The sequence below is a fragment of the Lepisosteus oculatus genome, chromosome 8 (genome assembly GCF_040954835.1).
Source record: "Lepisosteus oculatus isolate fLepOcu1 chromosome 8, fLepOcu1.hap2, whole genome shotgun sequence".
Classification (NCBI taxonomy): Eukaryota; Metazoa; Chordata; class Actinopteri; order Semionotiformes; family Lepisosteidae; genus Lepisosteus; species Lepisosteus oculatus.
In genome coordinates, this window is record NC_090703.1 from 8,544,743 (window position 1) to 8,566,796 (window position 22,054).

General features: G+C 43.4%; 1 protein-coding gene across 1 annotated transcript; it reads left to right on the forward strand.

Annotated features, from left to right (window-relative positions):
- Positions 1–6,987: 6,987 nt before the first annotated feature.
- Positions 6,988–19,428, forward strand: jdp2b (Jun dimerization protein 2b). The gene is made up of 4 exons (XM_006632200.3): positions 6,988–7,189; positions 16,074–16,300; positions 17,145–17,249; positions 18,437–19,428. The coding sequence occupies exons 1-4, from the start codon at positions 7,102–7,104 to the stop codon at positions 18,620–18,622; spliced, it is 606 nt and encodes a 201-aa protein (XP_006632263.1). The 5' UTR covers positions 6,988–7,101; the 3' UTR covers positions 18,623–19,428.
- The last annotated feature ends 2,626 nt before the right edge of the window (positions 19,429–22,054 follow it).

The window sequence follows — 22,054 nt, forward strand, 5'->3', positions numbered from 1 at the left end:
GGAATTTTATCATAATGATTTCTTGGATGCCACTGTTGAACCTGGTTTTCGTCATGTGTTTTTGACAACTTAATACTGGGAGTGTGCTTGTTTTTTTTCCCAATTTTTGTCTCTTTTTTCGTCTTTCCTGGCAGAGACGCAGTAAATCTAAGAACTAATATTATTGTAAGGAAACAAAAAAGCAAACATCAATAAAACCCTTTATTTCAAGTCTTTCACAGTATATCATTTGCAGTACTGGTACTGGAATTTTGCTCACTCAGGGGTGTCCAGTCCTGTTTCTAGAGGAAATTGTTCCTAACGGTTTTCAAGGTCTCGTTACAGAAGGAGCACATGCAGAGCTGGGAGAAGCTGTTCAACTGGACAGTTCAGACAGGAACTAGATGGTTTAGCTTGTTTGTTAAGTGGTGAGTTGGAATGAACACCTGACCCTCCAAGACCAGGATTAGACTCCCTGCAATTGGATATGGGTATGGATTTGATTTCTTCACTGGTAATGCGTCTATTTCCCAATGAAAACCTATCCTGTAACGTGTCAGTGTTTGAGCGATATCAGCAGCAGCAACAACAACAACAATATTAGGAAAACCCACAATCCAGCAAGTTTCATGAGTCACCTTTAAATTGTGAATTTCTCCAAGACATGAAACACTGAACTGGAGGATTTGTTCAATTGCACTGTTAAGAAAGAACTTGAATCCCATCCCTGACTTAACAGAACCAATCGACTCACTAAATTGATCAAAACCCAGGTGTTCCAAGTCTTCACAACGGTGAACTAAGATCTGGACCGTGGTTCTCCGGGACCATGGCTTCAAACCGTAGCCCAACCCAATCAGTGTCGGAAATTCAGCTTACCACTAACTAAAAACGGCTGGCTATGCCAAATGATCACACTTTCCTTTTTTAATTCTCCCTATTTTTCCATGTCTAACTTTCCAGGACTCTTCCCTCAACCTGTGAATACATCCTCTTTCACAGGTGCGTTTCTCCTGTCTCTGTCACAGCTGACCGAGACTGCTGGGACACGTGTGTGGCTTTGAGTGGAGGGCAAAGTGAGGCCGGGCAGAGTTACAGGTGCAGTCGATGTCTCAGCGATACTGGACTGGGATTGGATGGCAGGTGTGTGTTTCCGTTTTTCTCCCCGCGTCACGTGTGCCGGGACAGGCCGAGGGACAGACAACGCAAAGGACAGCTTGGACAGAAAAGCCAATTGAATGCAACAGAAAAGACGGGACTAGAGGAATTTGGACAAACCGGAAAGGAGGAAATCACAGCGATGGCAGTCCCGTGGCACTCGTGTAGGTATTTTTAAGCTAAAGTGGAAGCCGTGGGAGGAAACTATTGTGTTAAAAATACATTGCTAATAATGGTGTGTCTGAGGGCTGTGGGCAGACGGCCTGTGAGTCAATGCTGGGTGTTAAGACCTGTTCCAGGGGTATTTCCCTTCTCCTGAACATTCACAGTTCTAGCGCCTGTCCAGATCTGCAGACACCACTGTAAAATCCTGGGTTCGGTATAGTGTTTCAGGCGTTCATGTGAAGGACAACAGGGCTTTCACTGGCCGATTATCGAACTTTATTGATAAAAACAAAAACAGAACTAGCCGACCAAGCCAGAAGAAGAAGTAGAATAACGGACACAGCGTGAGCCTGCATTCTCTCCTCAAACCGTCCACACCACGCTTTTCACTAGGTCTGAGAACAAACAAATTACCACACACAAAACACTGAACATGTTAACCTGAATATGTCTCACATTAGACCCACCGTGGAAAAAGAAACGTCCACGTTTCTAAGTAACATTCCTATAAGTAAATAAAAACACAACTAAACTTTCTAACAAGTAACAAATACTAGAACAAACGAGTATCAGGTGTAAGATCATTAAACAACATGAAACCACTGAAACGCTTTGTGTACATTTTTGTTCAACTTCGTTTTACACTACATTTCTGCCCACTGGAAAAGCACAAGCCTCTGTGGAAATCTGTTGAGCACCACCAGAACCCGTCTCTCATGATGGACTGAGGGAAAACTCCGGGGGTTGTGGGAGCGTGGGAGACGCTACCTGCCATGTTGTTGAAGCCCTGCCTTCTTTCGAGGGTTAGATGAGACGCTCAGGCCAATTCGATTCAAACACTGGCTGAAAGGCCTCCTCTGGTGTGCAGGCTTTTGTATTCATCTCCACTTCAACTACGGCTCCAGAGAACAGATTTGACTATTTGATTGAGAAGTTGTAGAGTCACAGTGAAAGTGTTCAATCAATAAAGATTTCTCAACACACTTAAAAGCCTTTGTCCCCCCCTCTACCAAAAGAATCAAATCAGTTTTATCAGAATCAGAAATGTTCACAGAAAATGCAAGAACATTCAATGAAAAAGTAGCTGGAACCAATGATACTACATTGATGCCTTGCATATCGACATTCTTACTGTTGTTCATCAAACTAATGAAACTGGATTGAACCACTACAAAAATACGACTGGGTCCTAAAGCCTTTGGTGAAAATGGCCAAATGAATGCAAACAGTCACATGAAAAATAAAAAAAACATGTTCAGTAAAGATGCAGTAATAATTGAAATCTGAGATTTAGAGTAAGAACAATTCAGCACAGTGCTCATCTCACATTTGTCCTTATTGAAAGCTGTAGGTTATTGAAATACATGCACCACACATGCAATCACAGCCTATTAGCCACAATAATGTGAACATTAATTCTGGCTTTTATCTTCCTCATATTGCAGAAAGATGTCAACCCCGGCTTTGTTGAGTTGTGCACAGTGATGTATGCCTGAGACACTCTGCTTCTCATGTTCAAATGAGTCCAGTTAAAATAGACAAATCTCTCATCAGAAGGTTCCATGTTTCCTCAGTAGAAACAGCTCAAGTTTTGTTCTGGCTGCACTCAAAAGAGATAATTGGCTCTTTCCATTGTAATGTAAATAATCTGAGCACACAGCTGAAGGGTGTACTGTGCTTTGTGCTGATGATATTGAGATTAAATAGAGTACATTCATTTATATTAATTACATATTTTGCGCTTAGCTTCAAACAACATTGTATATTTTCACAAAAACCTGATTCAAAGTGATGATTGTTTTTTAGTGAGTATTGTAGCCTTCCTTATACAATCACGTCTGGGTTTGCTCACACATCATGTGAAGAACAATTCCTTGAGGCTGATGGATTAATCTGAAAAGTCTGAAAAATGAAAAATCCTTTACAAAAACAATGAAATTGAAAACATCCCCTGACAGCTGAAGGGCTTGTGTAAGTGATTTTGATAAATCAATTTTTTTTCGAACAGTTGCACAACTTTTATAGATTGCTGTTCTGCTTTTTCTTTGGTTTCTTTCGTAAATCATTATCTATATTTAGATAAACTGACGCATCAATTCTCCCAGGAAGAGGACATAAATCACTGATGGCCCCAGTTTAGAATTTTTTTAGAGAACAACTTATAGGTGTATTTTGGTGTGGATAATAAACCGCAGTTGTCTGAGTACTGTGGTGTGTCGCCCAGGCAGACACCACAACTGTCTGTGCCATTGAGATGATGATGTGAATACAGGACATGTGTCTGGAAGATTAAGCAAAAGCTCTGCTGACTAACACTCTCACAATCAAAAAACGTTCCTTCAACTTGGCGATAACAAGGCTGTTACTTTAGACTGGACTTTTTCGCTAAATTAAATCCACATTTGTTAATGCTAGCTTGTGAATCATGCAAGCAGATTCATCAAAAAGTGCTTTGGTTGTAATTTTCTTCAGAGCAACAGTCTTTGCGTTTTTGCTACACAGTCACTGGTGCAGATGGTCCTAAGATGAGTCTACAGGTACAAAATTCTGAAGAGGAAATTGGTTCATGCAGGGAGCAAGAAAAAACTTATGCCCACGTTTGATTTGGAAAATTAGTAGAGTTCTGTGGTGGCAGCAGTCCAAGGTATGGCAGTAGAAGGTAGTTTGATAATCATTGTATACATGAGTTCTTTGTCTTTCCTTAGAAAGAGCCTCCATAGCCAGAGACAAGAAGGCTGGCTCTACTGCACAGAGTTTTAGGGTGGAAAGGGCTTTTGCATAGTCCAGGGGCATTCTCCAATATTTCAGCAGGCACCAGAGATTCAACCATTTCAGGCCACTGAACCGTTTCAGTGCTGAGGAAATACGCTCTTTGGTTTGTTACTGGAAAACAAATCAGATAAAAAATAACTCAACTTTGAGTGTTGGTTGAAGTCTGTCAGGGTATCTTAGAATTGTTTTTCATCACAAAGAGGTTCTTATTTTCTTCCAGAGTAAGTGCTTTTAAACCTAAAGCAGAACAAAAATGAGTTTAAATGTTACTGTTATGTCTGCCCTCCGTACAGACGAATTATTTTATTGTAACCTCGTGGAAAAGTCCTTCCTTTATATCCTTACTTTAATTTATGTGGAGGAAAATAAATACTGCAGTGATTGATTGTCCAGCTCTCTCACGCTATCATTGAGAGAAGGTTCCTTCCATAAACTGCATCTTAGCAGACCTAAGTGATTTATACCTCGTGCTGGCCCATATAGTGCAGTCTTTGTACTTGCACTATATGGGCACGGCATCAGTAATAGGGCCTTTCTTATAATACCCAGTATTTCCCTTTCCAAAACACTCAGTGCCTTTCTTCAGTGCCTTAAACATGGCACTCTAATATCATATTATCTTACAAATGCTGCGTTAAAGGATAAAAGATTGTTATATAGTAATTGCATAAAACCTGGCTTCATCCCTCTTAATATATAAAAATATCAATATTTCCACGGTCTTACATCTGCATCTATAAAGGAAACAACAGGGGCCTGTTTGTCCAGTTTCTCCCTTTTCGTGCAGTTTCTGTTAACATCCTCAAAAACCGTAATAATGAAACTCTTGAATGTAAATGATGATAATTGCACAGGAATATTATAGAAGTTTGATACTATCCCCTCTTTTGAGAAATAAAGGTCACAGTACTTATTTCTCTGGATGTGCCTTTTATACTGAATTGTAAAACCCCCTTTTTATCTCCTGCGGGTTGAAGCTGTGTCTCTTGCCCCTCAGTAGTTGATCGGGCTTGCTTCAGCTGTAGCTGCTGAATTTCAGTCCAGTCACCGTTAAAAGCACACACTGGAGACTCTGTGATGAGAGGGGAAAAAGGGACTTCCATTATAGTACTCAGCGAGAATTCAAATTGAAGAGAAACCTGGCAAGATTCACGATTCACGATTCACGATTCACGATTCAAGATTTAAGATTTAAGATTTCTTTATTTGCCATATACAACAAGTGTATTGGAATGCTTACTCGTTCAGCTGTACCCAGTAACATTAGAGAAAAAAAATTAGGCACAAATGACAAACAGACATGGAAAATAAGTTTAGACAATAGACATGATAATACAGCCAAGACAGGACATAGTGCCAACAGTGCAGTACCTTAAAGTGCAGGTGCTAATATGTGCAGGTGCCAATTTGAGCTATTTAAGATGCGGACTGTTTGGGGGAAGAAACTGTTTTTGCATCTATTTGTCAGTGTTCTGATACTGAGATACCTCCTACCAGAACCCAGGGGTGAAAACAGATCGTGGCCAGGGTGAATTGGGTCCCGAAGTGTAGCTCGAGCCCGGTTGTGGCAGCGATCGAGATATATCTGGTCGATGGAGGGTAGCTCGGTCCCAGTGATCTTCTGCGCGGACCTCACAACCCTCTGTATGGCTTTTCTCTCCTGTACTGTGGCTCCACCACACCACACCGTAATACCACCGGTCAGGACACTCTCAATGGTATTACGGTAAAAATTGGTGAGTGTTGTCTTGCTCAACCCCCACTTCCTTAACTGTCTCAGGAAGTGAAGGCGCTGGTGGGCTTTAGTGAGGATGGCAGCAGTGTTCTCTGGCCAGCTCAGCCCCTCAGTGATCTGGAGACCGAGGAACCTGAAGGTGCTGACAGTTTCGACTGGAGCCCAGTGAATGATGATGGGAGTCCGACGTCCACAGCGCCTCCTGAAGTCCACTATAATCCCTTTTGTTTTGCCGATGTTACGTGTGGGGTTGCTGTTGTGGCATCACTCCACCAGCTCTGCTACCTCGCTCCTGTATGCGGTTTCATCATTGTTGCTGATAAGACCGTTTACTGTGGTGTCATCACAGGTGCGGTTGCTGTTAAATCTAGCCCACACAGTCATGTGTAAATAGAGAATTCAGGGATTCCGGGATCGAAATGTTAGTTTATAATGAAGGTGCTGGGCTCCTTGAAAATTAAAACATAACCGTTTGGCTTCCAGCTGCTTCTTACTCGAGACTTTCTGCGTTCTCTGCGCCAGGGCAGCGTTTTCCGTGGAGTTATTTCTCACACACACACCCCCCAGCGACCACGACACAGGAGAGTGTGAAATCGCAAGCGAGCTCGTATCACACACGCAGAAGTTATGTTGTAGTGAGAACCTCGTGCACGATGTCAGTTTCATCTGGGCAGAAAAGGAAGACCACAAACCGCTATCGCAGAGAAATAGACCTCGTTAGACGTTGTGCGTGAGTACTTTAGTGTGTAGCTTCGGTGTCCCTGCTACATACAGGGTATTACTAATATGCTTGTCCTGTTGGGACAGCTGATGGCTTCACTAACAGCTTTATTTTGAACAACCACTTTCGTTTTGTGAGTTTCTCATTTTTGTCATAGGTCTGCAATACCAGTGGAGGATGCACGACGGCAAAATGGAAGATTTTTAGTTTTGTTTGATACCGGCGCTGCTTTGTTTTAGTATTGATTTAATTGCATCATGTTTAGTTTCTTTTTCGGTCCCGTGGTGACACGTTACGTACGTCAGGTGTGGTGCATTTATTTACAAGGGATTCCCGTGTGCCTCGCGTGGGTGGACTGCACGAGGTCTCTCCAGCTGGAAGCTGAAACAGTTGCCGTGTTGTTTGTTTTCTGGTCGCTAGGGGTGGAGCCACCCAGATTTTTTTCTCTCTTCTTCTCCCTCTCTTCTGCGTTGTACTGTATTTTTACATCCCTGCTTACGTATGGCGGAGGCTTAAGTCGGTTCCGCATTCCCAAACCCTCCCAGATAGGGATCGGTATAAAAACGGGCTGATGCAACGCTTTCCACTCTTTAAAACCTACGTCCGACCTTCAGCTGACCTGAAAAAAGAACGTCTATCGGATTTAGGAGTAAAGTCAGGTAAATAGAAGAGATCTTTTTTTTTTTTGACAAAAAATATTATAATTGGACATCTATCAGTTAGAGTCACGCACCGAGTTTGAATAAAGTTTGGCCACTTTTTTTAAAACAAGGTTTCGGACTGCAGTGCCTGGTGTATGAACAGAACAAGCGTCATGCCTATCTGGGTGTAGGATTGTCAGTTATATTATCTATTTTTTTTGTAAGCAATACTATTGTTTTGCATGCATTGTGTAGCTGGGTGCCCTTTCTTCGTCTGCACATTTTTTGCAATATGTTGCACAATATTGAGTACTCGGCACTTTCGCTTGCTTTTTTCCAGCAATAATAACTAGAGATTTGAGACAGAAAAGTAACTAATGAGAGTCAGATGAAACATGAAAATGCGTGTCGATCCGGTTTTTTTTTACGTAGACTTGTTTGCATTAGTGTGAGCTCTGTTGTTAGACCATTAAAGTTAACGGCGTTTAATTAGCTACAGAAGTTACACGACGTTACGTAAGACAGAGAACATTACTAATTGAACAACAACTTCCGCTTTGGAAGTTGTTTGGTGTAGTTTTTTAAAAATGGGTTTTGTGAACGTTTATCCACAAATGGAGGAAAACGTTTTGCCCCTTCTAGAGCAGATGATGATTTGAGTTGAGCACATTTTCAAGTTAATTTGCCTTGAGATGAAATGTCACAAGTACTTCAAAGTTGTTACTGCTTCATCATTCTTTTTACACGTTCGGTTTTTGCAATTCTTTAGTTCTTAGAACTTATTACAAATTTGTCTTTACACAATGTGTCTTTTTCAAGTGAGGATTGTCTCTAAAAACAAATTGGAACTCCTCTAAAGCGAATAGAGTAGGGTAGGAAGCATGTTTAATAAGTGACTTAAAGACCACAGAAGTAAATCGTTTTTGCACTTGCAATAATAAGGAATTCAACTTAGCTGTTCGACTAATGTTTGTCAAAAAATGACAATGTGCTACATGCCTGCTGAATCGCTGAAAGCTGTAACAGATGTGGTTGTGAAAAATAATGCACAGCAGGAACATGAGAATTCCGTGCAGGTATTAATTTGGGTATTACTTGTGTAGGTGTTCGTGAAACACATGATTCATGCTTTGATATCAAAGGGCCGCAGCTTTAAAAATGTGTATATATACACATTTTAAATGGTCGAATTAATGTGGGCGTTCTGTAGTTGATGCATCCTTTGCGGGGCTAAACGCAGATGAACTGCTATGAGATGAAGCGTTTTCCCCGTGAAACGCAGGAATGGAACATAAATCTGTGCAGCTCAACTTGCTTTCCCGGCGAATTCTTCAGAAATATTTCCTGTGCGGTGCGATGACCCAAGCTTAATGTGCCATGTCTGTGCTAGTAGGCAGTTTTCTACAGTGTGGCACTGCTTATGTATCAATAACTGGGTTTGTCACACTTGGTTCATTTGGAATGAAAGCATTTCCCCTTGGAACCGAGTTTCATGAACATGGCTTCCTGTAAAAATGCTGAAATTACGCTTTTCTGTCATAGTCACGGAGGTCTAGTAACATCGTGTTATGTACTATACGTGCGTATGTTTTTTCCCCAATGTTATATTAAAACACTTTGCACTCAGAAAACTTAATACACTATATTTTTTTGTTTGCACGATCACGGAGGACAAGTACAAGTTTAACGATTATGGGACGTCATGTGTTCTTCATATACTTTTGACTGCCTCGAAGCGATTTAAAAAAAAAAAAAAGATCCATCCCTCCTCGGAGTATTCCAGCAAATTGAATTTACCTTAACATTTGGGATTTAGTATGATATGCTATAGCTGAGGGCTGTGATTTAGACTGTTGTTTCTTTTGATATTTCTAATAAAACTACGGTATAATGGTGAAACCCTTGTGCTCTAGTGCAGAGTTTGCTTAACTCTTCCAGGGAAACATTTTGAATATTTAAAGACAGGTGTTCCTAAGAAAACGTCTCATAAGTACCTAAAAGAAAACCATTTTTTTTTAAATTAGATGTCTTTGTGGAAAACGAGATGGAGTTTATTTATTTGGGTGTAAGTGTCTGATCAGTTCAAATTCAGAAAACAGATTTTTACTAAAACTATTTACTAAGCATTCTGGCAACACCTGAAGAGAAAAGGATCAGAAAACTCATGAAGCTTAATAAATGCAGTCATGGAGATGTACCAGCAGGACCAAAAAAAATGTCCTCAGTAGATGGTGAAATAAGATGTTTTGCTTTAAGATTTTTCCCCCTTCGTTCTCTTTGTGGGTGTCCAAGCAAGTCAAAATGGTTTAAAATAATTGGTGTTACAAAAGTCATATGGGCCCTATTAATGATCTTGTTGCTGTCAGGTCTTTTATCATTGAAACCCCATCAATTTATTTAAGTGAGACCTCAACAGTTTCAATATGATGTCAGTATACTGTAGTTAGCCTATGTATTTATTCCATTGTGGCCTGAATGAGTGATTTTGTTTGAAAACAAACATCTATAGGAATTGAATGTTTAAGTTGAACATTTTCAGGTTTTTAATTCCAGTTCTAGAACTTGTAAGGTGTACACCCAAAATGTTACGGTCAGCCTCTAAATGACAAAGGAAGCAATGGACATAAATGGTAGGAAAATATTTCAAAACCCTGAAGCCTCTGGTTTATTCAAAGGGACAAGGACAGCTATTAAAAGCCATCTGTTGTATTTTTGTGAAAAAAGATGACATTGCTCTTAATTAAGGAGAAGAGACTTAAAATATTTTGGGTAATTTTGTGTTTATGTTTGGGTAATGTTAAGGAGTCCTATGTTGTTGTTTTTTTCAGGCAAGAACCAGAAAAGATAGCAATTAATGATTAATTGCCAGAATTTGACACCTCACCTGCGCATCAGCGATATTGCAGGTTGAGCTTGGTTCATGACGCAAGTCAAGGTGTTAAGCTCCTGATTTCTTCCAGTCATTCCAACAAAAATACTTTCAGTGCCTTAATCTGAAAACTGTTTCCCAACATGTCTTTAAAGGGAACACTCCTAGCAATCCAACAATAAGCCACAAACATTCGTTAGTTCGCCTATTAAGATATCGTTTTGGTGATATTTCAGAAGTATATAAAATTACAACAGCTTTGAGATGCCTTAAAGGTCAAAGTCATTAAAGCCTTTATTACTTTGGCTTATTAATATAATTGCACAGCTAAGCAGGTTAAATTGTATCCCACATGTGTCTTCCAGATTTTCAGGCCTTGTGTTTGTTTTAAACAGATTGTGAACAAAGTTTAATTTTAAACTTGCCAAAGTGATGCATGCAATGTTAATTTTCCCTACATAGCTTTCTCTTGAATGGTTGGTCGAACCCCTATCTGCTCAGGGGTGCACCGAGGAGTAGGAGTGTCATAGAAACCTGGAACCTGGAGACTGCTTTCACAAAGCAGTGCAGTCCTCTCTGAACCCCGCGGGGGCTGCCTGCCCGTGTTAAGGTTTGCCCTGCGTGCAGTTTGTGTCATGGCAGATGCCAAACCCTGTTTATCACAAGGCAATCCATATAGCCCGGATGCCTTTGTTTGTTTTTGAAGGATACAATTATTTTCTTCTGTCGCAGGAAAGTGTGAAAAAGAACATTCCGAAATGCAGCAAAGATTTGTTTCTCCAAAAAAGATGTCTCTGTGAGCTTTTACCAGGTTCGCCACTTTTGCGCAGGTTCTTAGCTCAATAGTAGTTTCATCTGTTGGCTTCGTATGCTGTGTGTATTCAGCATATGGACTCCTAAACAAAACCATGCCGTCCTTTTCAGATCTGCTGGTTGCTTGTTAATGAAACCCATTCTGCTTGCGTAAACCTGTTCAGTGTGTTACATAAGACACAAGGTGTTTCCTTAGCCAGCTCTTTTGCAATGTAATGCACCAGAATAACTTGACTGACTCCCATGAATGACATGGAGTTGCCTGGATAGCTTAAATAAACTTTTGAATGGGTGTTGTAAATCTGGCACGAGAAGATCTTGGTTGAAGTTTCAAAGTCTTGCACGGGGCAGAAAACAGTGTACACCCTGGTTCCTGCTCTCGTGGAACAGTGATCCCGCTCAGGGGAATCCTCTGTAAGACTGCTGGTGGTGAGTAAATGTACGAACCCAGGCTGCATGTACAGTACAAGCCTCTCCAGATTCGCAAACTAAGAGCTGAATTTGAACCACCCTCCAACGCCAAAAAAACGACCCTTTCAGACGTGATGTCTGCCAAGTCCGGTTTCATTATGAAGCAGTGACGCCTGCATGCACTGCAGATGTTTAATTCTGAATTCTTACAGTTTCTAACGCTCTTTAGTTGAAAGACTAGGATATCATTAAAATGTGCCTCACCAGCGGTAGACATTAGCTGGGTCTTTGCTGGTGTTGAAAGCTACCAGTGTGGAAGAGACAAAAGGGACAAAGGAGAGTCTTTTGTGGTCAGTACACAATTTACAGTGGCCAACAAGTTGCTGTTGCTTAATAAAAAACCTATTTTTGCTAGGGAACGCCATTGGCTCTGCAGCTGCTGAGCTGAATAATCTTTGTCAGACTCTGTCTGTCTGGACAAGAGAGGAAAGGAGGATTAAGACCACAGAAAATATACTCTTGTTCCCAGAACAACTTGGGTTTGTGGACATTAAGCTGTGCTGCAGACTTTGGGGGTGGGGCAATTGTTTCCAGAGGTGCCCCTCATACCCTCTGTTGGGGTCTCTGATAAAATGTGGTTGCCACAATTTTGATGGGAAAACATTTATTGGTTGCACACTTAATTAAGTCTCTTTTTGTAGCTTTTTAGATTTTGCTTGTGCTATAAAACCGTTCCACTCAGAACAGTTCCTAAAAGTGGGGTACAACAAATCATAGGCTTGATTGTAGTCTGATAACAGGTTTTAAATTCGGTGCAATTTTCAGTTGTGATCTTTTGCCCCTTTACAAAAAAAGGGGAAAAATTCACAGTTCACCCTCCCTCTGCAGCAGTAAATCGATACATGAGATGTCCGTGTCTCTTCTGGTGCGAGAAAGGCCTGAAATGGAGACGAGCGAAGATAAATAGCGAGAATAAATTGTGGCTATGTTTTCATAGCCTTTCGCTGCTGAAAGAAGTCATTTTTGGAGGGGTTTTGGGTTCATTGCCTTTGTCTCCAGTGTTTCCCTCATTTTTCTAAACATACGATGTGGAAATAATTTTGGTGCATTTATGTTCTTCCTAATGAGCTCTCAATTGATATGCTGATAGTTTAAGTGTTTATTTGACTTATTCAGGGTCTGCAATGTGGAATACATAAGAGGAATTTAAACAGAGCCTGGAAACTCAGTGCCTGCTCCCTTTATTCAGCTTGCTCCTGTTAGCAATGTTGTTTTTTAACATTCATCTTCCAAGAATCAGAATGCTCTCTTTATGCTAAAGGTTCCTTCAGAGCTGGAGCTGTTAATTGCCTGGAGGAATGGAGCAGGAAATAGTCCCATTTCGACAGGCGCGGGGTTTAGACATAGATGAATTATGCAACTGGAGTGATCTAAAGGCTTGTGCAGTATTTTGTAGAAAATGTGCAGGAAAAATAATAAAAAAAAATTCTGAAGCACACACATGTCCGAAAAAAGCCAAAACCCCAAGTATGCTTGTTCTGGCAAGCAGCCAGAATTTCTTGAGTGCAGTTTTATTCTATTTCATAACTAGTACATAACATTTCCGCTCTGTTCCCCTCTAGACTTCGGACACTGCTGCCACTGCTCAGTCCTAGAAAGCAGTGCCTGCAAGCCTAGTACCTCTTGAGTGAGACTCTTTGTTTCAGGCACATTCTTCAGGCCTCTGCAGTGGCATTGCTTTTTCTGCTTCGCTGCAAAAACATAGCAGGGCTGTTGCGTCATCAAAATGAAAGCTCATTCTCTGTTAACCTCAGTAAGGAAAGCTTTTAGGTTCGAGATCTTGAGCGTCAACACCCCAGCTGCCTCCCAGTCAGTTCCTTCCCAGTCTGGCATTTGTTTCATAGGTTGCAAACAAAGTTCAGTGAAGATGTCTTGTTTATCCATTTAAACTGTAAAAACAACACACAAAAGTTGTTATTTTTTTATTTTTACTGCTCGAGTACCTGCTTGCCCATACTGGCCAGTCAGTAGGTGTTTTGGTGTCAGGACAGGACTGTCTGTAATGAGAATGCAATGCTATAGCAGGCCAGTTCTTAGCAATTGGGATCAGGGTGTCTGACATCTGTCCTCAGTGCTGGGTCTGTGCTGGCTTTTCAATTGGAGTCTCAACTTATTTCAGTAGCATTTGGCTAACAAGAACATGAGCATGTGAGAAATCTGTTATGTCTAGTAGAATGACTCCAGAGGTACCTGTGCCCTTAAAAACCTGCTCCAATCATGTTTCAGCCAGCAAGAGGAAAAAGGAAAGCCCAGCCTGTTGAGTGCAGTGGGGAGGAGATGATAAATGTATACAAAAGCTCTGCTGTAGACTAACCATAGTTCTGAATGTTTTCTGGGGAGGTTTGAGGGATTTAGGGTACCTGTCCTTAACCTTGTGGTTCCAGTGGGCAGTTGATCTGTTCAAAGTGATTTGATAATGCCGTGTCTGGCATGGAAACAGAAGTTATCAAAAACCACAGAGGTCTCAAGTTGGTGTCTGTTTTTTTTCCTAAGGAATTTTACCTCCCTAGGTGGATTTGTGAAATTTGTATCGTTATTGACTTTGTGTACTATACACACACAAGCTCTTAAGATGGTTTCTGGAAATCAGACTTGGCACTTTTGAAACCGAGGAACAGTTGGTAAACAGACTGGGCTTGTTTCATAATATCCTGTTCTAGAAGCACTGTGGCTTGAAATTGGAGTTGAATTAGGCTTTAAACCAGACAGATAATGAGTGGCTGAGTTTGCTTGGCAAGTCAGGACAGGTGAGGTATGAAAAACCGCATGAGCAAGGAGAAACCTTTGTAGTAATCCCTCTGCACAATGAACTTTGAGGAAAGAGAAGGCAGAGCTTTGTGAAATTTAAGATGAACAGCCTAACTCGCTGTGATTGTCAATTTTGCTGATCTGGCTGTTAGGATGTTGAAAGCTGAGGATGGGGACAAAACAGTGAGGCTGGTATGTCCGCCTCACATTGACAGCCACCCACACAGACCTGCACACACAGAAAACCTTGTACTGTGCAAACCTAGGGAGAGCATGTTTCTTGGCACTGCTCTCCACAAATCTCCTTGGGCTAAATGGGGAATGCGTCTGTGTCTGCCTGTGAGTCGAGCTCTTCATTACAGCTCCAGTAAAAACACATTTGCTTTGCCAAGAGCGCTGTAAATGGAAGTATAGATACTGTAAAATAAAAAATTAATAACAATAAAGTGGTTTGCTGGAAACTGGCTTGGATCTCCCACTCGGTCCCAGGCCAACAATTCATGCCTCTGCTGCTGGCTCGGTCCCGGCTGACCCAGGGAGAGTGTCGTGTTGAACAAGGGTGTCTGCGTGATGAGCGCTCGGGGAAACGGACTGGTTCTGCCACCGTGCAGTCCGGCAGCGACGAGACTCTGTAACGAGAAAAGACTGAAGCCGGGATCTCCCCGCGGATTAAAACAGCACTGGATGGGGTGGAGTGTGGGGTGGTATCTTTTAACATTAAAAAAAAAGAGGTTGCATAACCCTGTATTCTTTAATAATGTGCTGCAGCAAAGCGCGATTAGGTAATAAGGGAAAAAGCTTCATTTACTTTTTTTGTTGGAGACCTGCTGTCCCAGATTTGGTTCCCTGCCCAGTGCTGTCAGGCAGTTTACTGCCATTATTAAGATGATTCAATTGCAGCTTTTCACTAATCAATTTTGCAATGATGGTCCGGCCTTGCCAAGACATCATTATAACTTTTTTTTTTCTCTTCTTGGTGCAGGGGTGGAATACCCAGAGTAGGTCTCAGGTTGCAGTATTATGTCGTTTGTAACATTTGTTTTTAATTTAACCGATAGTCTTTACCAAGACCTTCTCTTACGATAATTACAAAGATTCCTTGCTTCTTGAGCTATTTCCTCTGTGCATTAAAGCTGCATTCCCCTAAATTATACTTAATGCAATTTGTTGTTCTTTTTTACATTTTAAACTGTAGGGTGGATTTATCAAAGCCTGGCTTGCTTCACAAGTTATTTCACATTTTGCTTTTGTGGGGGGAAAAAAAATATCTGCAGTGAAATAACATCCTGTAAATTTTTGCATTTAAATACAAGCATTTTCTTGCAAATACAACCGGTCTCTTGTATTTACAAGAAATTCAGAAATGATCTTGTCTTTTTAAAATTAAACTTAACACCGACAAGGGTCAGCTGTGCTAAAACTGAGAAGCCATATCTTTGTCACCTCATGGGTACCTAGTGCTTTTCTTGAACTTCAGAGACGGTTCCGTTTGTAATATCTCATCTAAAAACGGATCCCTTGCTGTGGGTCCCTTCACCGCAGACAGAGAGGGCCTCAGAGGCCATTGCAGTTGCTCGAGAGACTAGGGCAATCTGAAAATTTAAGTTGGCAGGTCGTGTCTCCTCTAGTGTTGCAGAGGTAGTCAATGATGATATTGCAATGTTGCTGGTGTGATGGGGGCTGCTTGGCTCGGTGGATGGGTTGGGTGTGGGAGGAGAAATGGCAGGAGGAGGCTCTCTGGAAGGAAGGCCTTGGTGCTTCTGTAGCTGCTGTGTGTCTAGCAGGTTTGGCTGCGGCGCGGTTTCTGCTCCCTCCAAGGTGGGACGGCGCGATTGCTGTTTCCTTCCAGTCTCCCCACCCCGGCTCTGCTCTGTGTCGCTGTGGCGTCTCGCGTCGGGTGTTGGGATGCTGGGTCCAGAGCTGGACGCGGGTGGGGCCGGTCGCCGTGGCGGCAGCAGCCCCCCTGGTAACGGTTTCTGTTGCCCCTCCTCTGCCCGGCAGCTGCGCGTGGAGCTGAGCCTGACATGATGCCCGGTCAGATCCCCGACCCCTCGCTGACGGCGGGCTCCCTCCCCAGCCTCGGGCCGCTGGCCGGCATCCCCGCCGCCGCCACCCTGACGGCCGACGAGCTGAAGTACGCCGACCTCCGCAACATCGGCGCCATGCTGTCCCCACTGCACTTCCTGGGCGTGAAGCTGGGCAAGAGACCGGCGCCCATCAAGGGAGAGGTGAGACTGGCCCTGTCCTCCAGGCACAGGCACCTTCGTCTCGTATGCTTTCAAAGAGAAACTCTGTTGCAGAAGTGGCTGTTGGACACTTGGAGAGAGCTGGCACAAGCTCTGCGCCCGCAGGAGTCCACCCTGTGTGTGTCGTATGAGAGGAAAGTGCACAGGGGTTTTCTCAGAAGTCTGGCCTTGTGCTAGGTACTGTTGCACAAAGGTCTGTGTTTAGAAATACTGTGTCAGTTTATATACAGGTGCCTGCTTTGTTCTGTGGACCTGTGAATTAGGGTGTTACAAGACCATGCATATTTAAAATAAATTTCAATAAGCAGGCAGGGCCGTTGAAAAGGAAAAGGTTTAATTTTTTTTTCTGGCACTTGGGGAAAAACTGACATTTTCCTCCTACATATTTTTTTTCTAACGCGCTGTGTGAAGTTAGCTAACATTAGCTACTACCGCCCTCTGCAGGTCCGAATGAGAACTACGTCGTTATTTTTTTGGTGGGGGGATGTCAAATTCTAATTCCATCTTCTCGAAAACTCAACGTACTATCTTTTCCATAGAGCACTTACTGTTTGTTTGTTTGTTTGTTTGGGCACAGGCAGTTTTGGAAACCAAACAAAATATCACCTTTAATTGATATTTCCCCCTTATGAGCAGTCAAAGGCTTTCAGCTGGTACTGAGAAAGTAGTGTTTTATTAAAACCTGTAGTTTCCCAACTTTGGGGGGCTTTTCTTTAAAACCCCCCTCCCCTTCCCCACTCGCACACACTTCTCCTGGGCGGCTGCAGGCCCAGTCCCTGGGCCGAGGCGTTGGCTTGACCGCGTCCTCTCCTTGTGTGCCCCGCAGATGGACGAGGAAGAGGAGCGAAGGAAAAGGAGGCGAGAGAAGAACAAGGTGGCCGCGGCGCGCTGTCGAAACAAGAAGAAAGAGCGGACGGAGTTTCTGCAGCGGGTGAGCGCTGGCGCTGGGGCGGGCGATGTGTGGGCCTGGCTCTGGGGGTCTGTGGGTGGGGGTTCGCTCCCCATGGCTCACTCTCGGAAAGTGCGTGCAGAGCTCGGCGCAGGTGCTGTGTGCCCCAGCGGTCTCATTTCCCAGGGTGAAGCAGCACTCTGACCCACTCCTCCTGGGATCACGCCCCAGCCAGCTCATGCCCAGAGGCCTTGTTTAAAGGCCAGGAGCAGGCTTGACATGTACAGTTGTCCCTTTCCAGCTCCTGGCTGTGCAGGGAGGAATTAACATTAACATTAAAATTAACATCTTGATAACTAAGTTATAATCCATTTTCAACATTTCCTCTGTTCCCCTGTTATCTGACACCTCAATAATATGATACAATAATAATTGCTTACACTAATATAGCGCTTTTTCTGGACACTCCACTCAAAGCGCTTTACAGGTAATGGGGACTCCCATCCACCACCACCAATGTGCAGCCCCACCTGGATGATGCGATGATGGATAGTGCACCAGAACACTCACCACACATCAGCTATCAGTGGGGAGGAGAGCAGAGTAATGAAGCCAATTCATAGATGGGGATTATTAGGAGGCCATGATTGGTTAAGGCCAATGGGAAATTTGGCCAGGACGCCGGGGTTACACCCCTACTCTTTTTGAGAGACACCCTGGGATTTTTAATGACCACAGAGAGTCAGGACCTCTGTTTTACATCTCATCCGAAGGACAGCACCTGTTTACAGTATAGTGTCCCCGTCACTACACTGGGGCATTAGGACCCACATGAGCCACAGGGTGAGCGCCCCCTGCTGGCCCCACTAACACCTCTTCCAGCAGCAACCTTAGTTTTTCCCAGGAGGTCTCCCATCCAGGTACTGACCAGGCTCACACCTGTTTAGCTTCAGTGGGTTGCCAGTTGTGAGTTGCAGGGTGATATGGCTGCTGGCCATGCTTAAAATGCTTAACTAGACTAATTATCTTGTTAAAAATCATTTGTTGGGCGGAATTAATAACAGACGTAGACTGTCAGTTAAAAACGTGAAAGCTGGGGTGAAAATCAGAAAATGGGTGCCCTTTGAGGTCCAATTTTTAAAAAGAGATCCCTTTGGTCCAGCTTCATCGCCGCCGCCCCTGAGAGTTGGGCACTCCCAGCGTGTGACGCGTCTGGAATTCCCTTGCAGGAGTCGGAGCGCCTGGAAGTGATGAACGCGGAGCTGAAGGCCCAGATCGAGGAGCTGAAGCACGAGAGGCAGCAGCTCATCGTCATGCTGAACCGGCACCGGCCCACCTGCATCGTGCGGACCGACAGCGTCAAGACCCCCGACAGCGAGGCCAACCCCCTGCTGGAGCAGCTGGCTGCCAAGTGAGGGGACTGGCTTGGCTGCTGGGGGCACCCTCTCGCACCCTGGACTTTAAAACAAACGAAACAAAACGAAAAGCTGCTGGAGCCGGCAGCACTGCGATCTGCATGAGAAGGATTTGAAGGAAGTTGAGATTCCTGGCGAGTTCTGGGGGTCTGAGGTTAGCTGCGCGAGACTAGGGGCTGGCAGCGGGGGGGGGCTGGTTTGGTCTTCCCCGTCCCTCGGATTCAGTCCACGAGATTATTGCTGCCGTCACTACAAACACAACAAACAGTCATGTCTGTCCGTCAGCGAAACACTCTAACGAGGTTCAGAAGATCTGTCCTGGTCTCAGGTACTCAGACAGCAACTTCCTTCCTTTTGCCAATGTATACTGGTTTAAATAACAGCTGTAGTATTTTATAATATTGATTATATCCTGCCCTTGAGTAAGGCAATCTCCGGTTGAACCGGCTCTATTGGCGCTGGCGTCATTAAAGCACATATATATATATATCTATTGTTTACAGTCTTGCTGTTACATCATTGTTACTTCCAGTTTTACAATGTATTTTTATGAATTTTTTATACTGCAATATATATTAAAAATATATATGATGTGTAATCACTAGATGTGATACAATTTACATTTCTGTTACGAACAGATATAGCTTTTTTTTTATTCCGTGTTGTGTGTCCGATTTTTAGTGTTCGTTTTTTTTTTTGGGGGGCTACGAAGGAGCTCTGTGATCTCTCCTTTTTGTATTTTTTTTTCCCCCAACATGTATGTCTTGGTTACCCTGTTCCATACTAATTAAATGTTATTTTAAAAAAAACTAAAGGTGTGTGTGTCTTTGTTGTAAATGAACACGTTTTCTGGAAAACGCGCTGATGCGGCGGAGAGGAAGTCTGACGTTCCCAGGGTCTTCTGAAGCCACCTGCAGGTAAGCAGTGGGAATGTGGGCTCTTCTGCATAACTCCGACAGGATAGATGCTGGCTTAAGCTGAGGTAGTTGGTATAGGCATATGTTGGGGAAATATAGAAGGGCTAGTTGGTGTAAAATTTAAACTTGAGCACAGTACTTGGACTATCGGTTACAATTGTTATTGAATTTGAAAATCAGTAACTTGTGGTACTAGGATGTGACCAGTAGGGGCGTTCTTGCATACTGAGGGGTTAATAATGAGTAAAGTTGTAAGGCTTTGACTGTTTCCCCATCTCGCTGCTGCATTTGGAAAGGGAGAGGGAATGTGCCATTGGCCCTGGAGTTCCTGTCATCCCTGGTCAGGGCTCTGGCCCAGAACACTTGTGAGGGTTGCAGAAGACACGAAGACGGGATAATAATAATAACTGCTTACACTTATATAGTGCTTTTCTGGATACTCCACTCAAAGGGCTTTACAGGATGCATTGCAATCTCTGCACACACCCCTAAGAAGGAGCCACTCGGGACTCGGTGAATGTGAAGCATAGCATAGAAATCAAGTGATGTTTTATTAAACTAGCAAGAATCTAGAGCTCTGCCCGGGTCTAAGGGAGTGTCCTGCACTGTCGGGCTAGAGTACCTGAACCTTATCATACTGAACAGCAGAGACTATTGGGGGTGATATAAGTATTTAGAATCCTCAAAGCCGCTGATGGTCAATCCAGTGAATTTCTTCAAAATCAACAACAGTGTGCCTGCATCAGGGCCGTCCGGTCCCAGTCCTGGTGGGGTCAGTGTGTCTGCAGCACAGCTGTCCAGTCCCAGTCCTGGTGGGGTCAGTGTACGTGCAGGAGGGCTGTCCAGTCCCGGTTGTGGAGGGGTCAGTGTGCCTGCAGGAGGGCTGTCCAGTCCCGGTCGTGGAGGGGTCAGTGTGCCTGCAGCAGGGCTGTCCAGTCCCGCTCCTGGAGAGGTCAGTGTGTCTGCACAATGCATTTCTTCAAAGCCCAAGCTCCCTAAGAGCTGAGAAATGCTGTTAAATTGATCCCATAAGGACAATTGATAAGGATTGATATGATTTAAGTCGTTTAGAGGTGTGATGGAATGAAACTGCAGGCTCTGTGATTGTCCACCAAGTTCTAGGTGGTAGCCTTTTTAAATCTCTTCTGACATGCAGTAGAACTCAATACTGTTGTCTGCCAGTATATTTTGCGAGTACCAGAACGAAATAAAAGTCCTGTGTCACTAGGATATACATACATAACTTTCCACGTAATCGGAAATCAACAGAACCATTTAAATCCGTTGTGATTATTTCGGACATTTTATAATAACCCTTTAGAAGTCAACTAAATGTAGAGAATTTCATATGATTAGTGTTGTTATCAGACAATTACCGTTATGTATTATCAAAACACACTTAGTGTTCGTTAAAATATTGCGGAAAATTAAGCTGTTACATTCAAAGTACGTTTAAGTTCAATCTTCCACCGCTAGGCAGCGCTAGGCAATGCATTCTGAAACCTGTGACGTCACGGGTGGCGGCAAGTGAAGAGCTCTACAAGCGCAGCTCTCTCTCGCCGGGCACGGTGGCGCGCGCCTGTAATCCAAGCTACTGGGAGGCTGAGGCTGGCGGATCGCTTGAGCTCAGGAGTTCTGAGCTGCAGCGGACTATGCCGATCGGGTGTCCGCACTAAGTTCGGTATCGATATGGTGCTCCTGGGGGAGCCCGGGACCACCAGGTCGCCTAAGGAGGGGTGCACCGGCCCAGGTCGGAAACGGAGCAGGCCAAAGCCCCCGTGCCGCTCAGTAGTGGGATCGCGCCTGTGAATAGACGCTGCAGTGCAGCCTGAGCAATATAGCGGGACTCAGTCTTTTGCTTTCAAAATGTGAAAATAAAACTTTTTGGAGTTTTGAAACACACGCACAGCCTTGTTTTGGGAATAATCGCGTTTGTAATAGTTTTTTTTATTAGAAGTGAATTTCTAAAATCACAGCATTAGATAGTAAAACAATAACACCGGTTAGATTGCTGTTGTTAACCCACTGTACAGCGCGACACAATGTTATATGTGAATAATATTTACCTTACTATGTACAGAATTCCGAGGTACCCGCATTACTAGCGCTTTGCTTGTCTGCCCCCTACTGGACTCATCCTCTTAACATATTTTGTGAAGTGCAGTGCTGAGCAGATCCACAAGGAGACACTGTTGGGCAAGGATGCCGTAGTGAAAAATAATAGAACAGTATAGCTTTTAGATAGATAGATACTTTATTGATCCCGTGAGGGAAATTGCAGTGCAACAGCAGCTTAACACACACAACACAGCCACAGTGTGATGAATTATATAATAATAGTACAATACATACAATGCAATACAAGAGTTACTCACAGTCCGGACACACAAAGAACAAACTAGTACAGAACAGTACACAGAAAAATCGTATCACACATATGAATATAAATATAGATATAAATATAAATGTATTGCACAGGTCCCTGGCATATATTGCACAAGAAATGGTTGTAAAC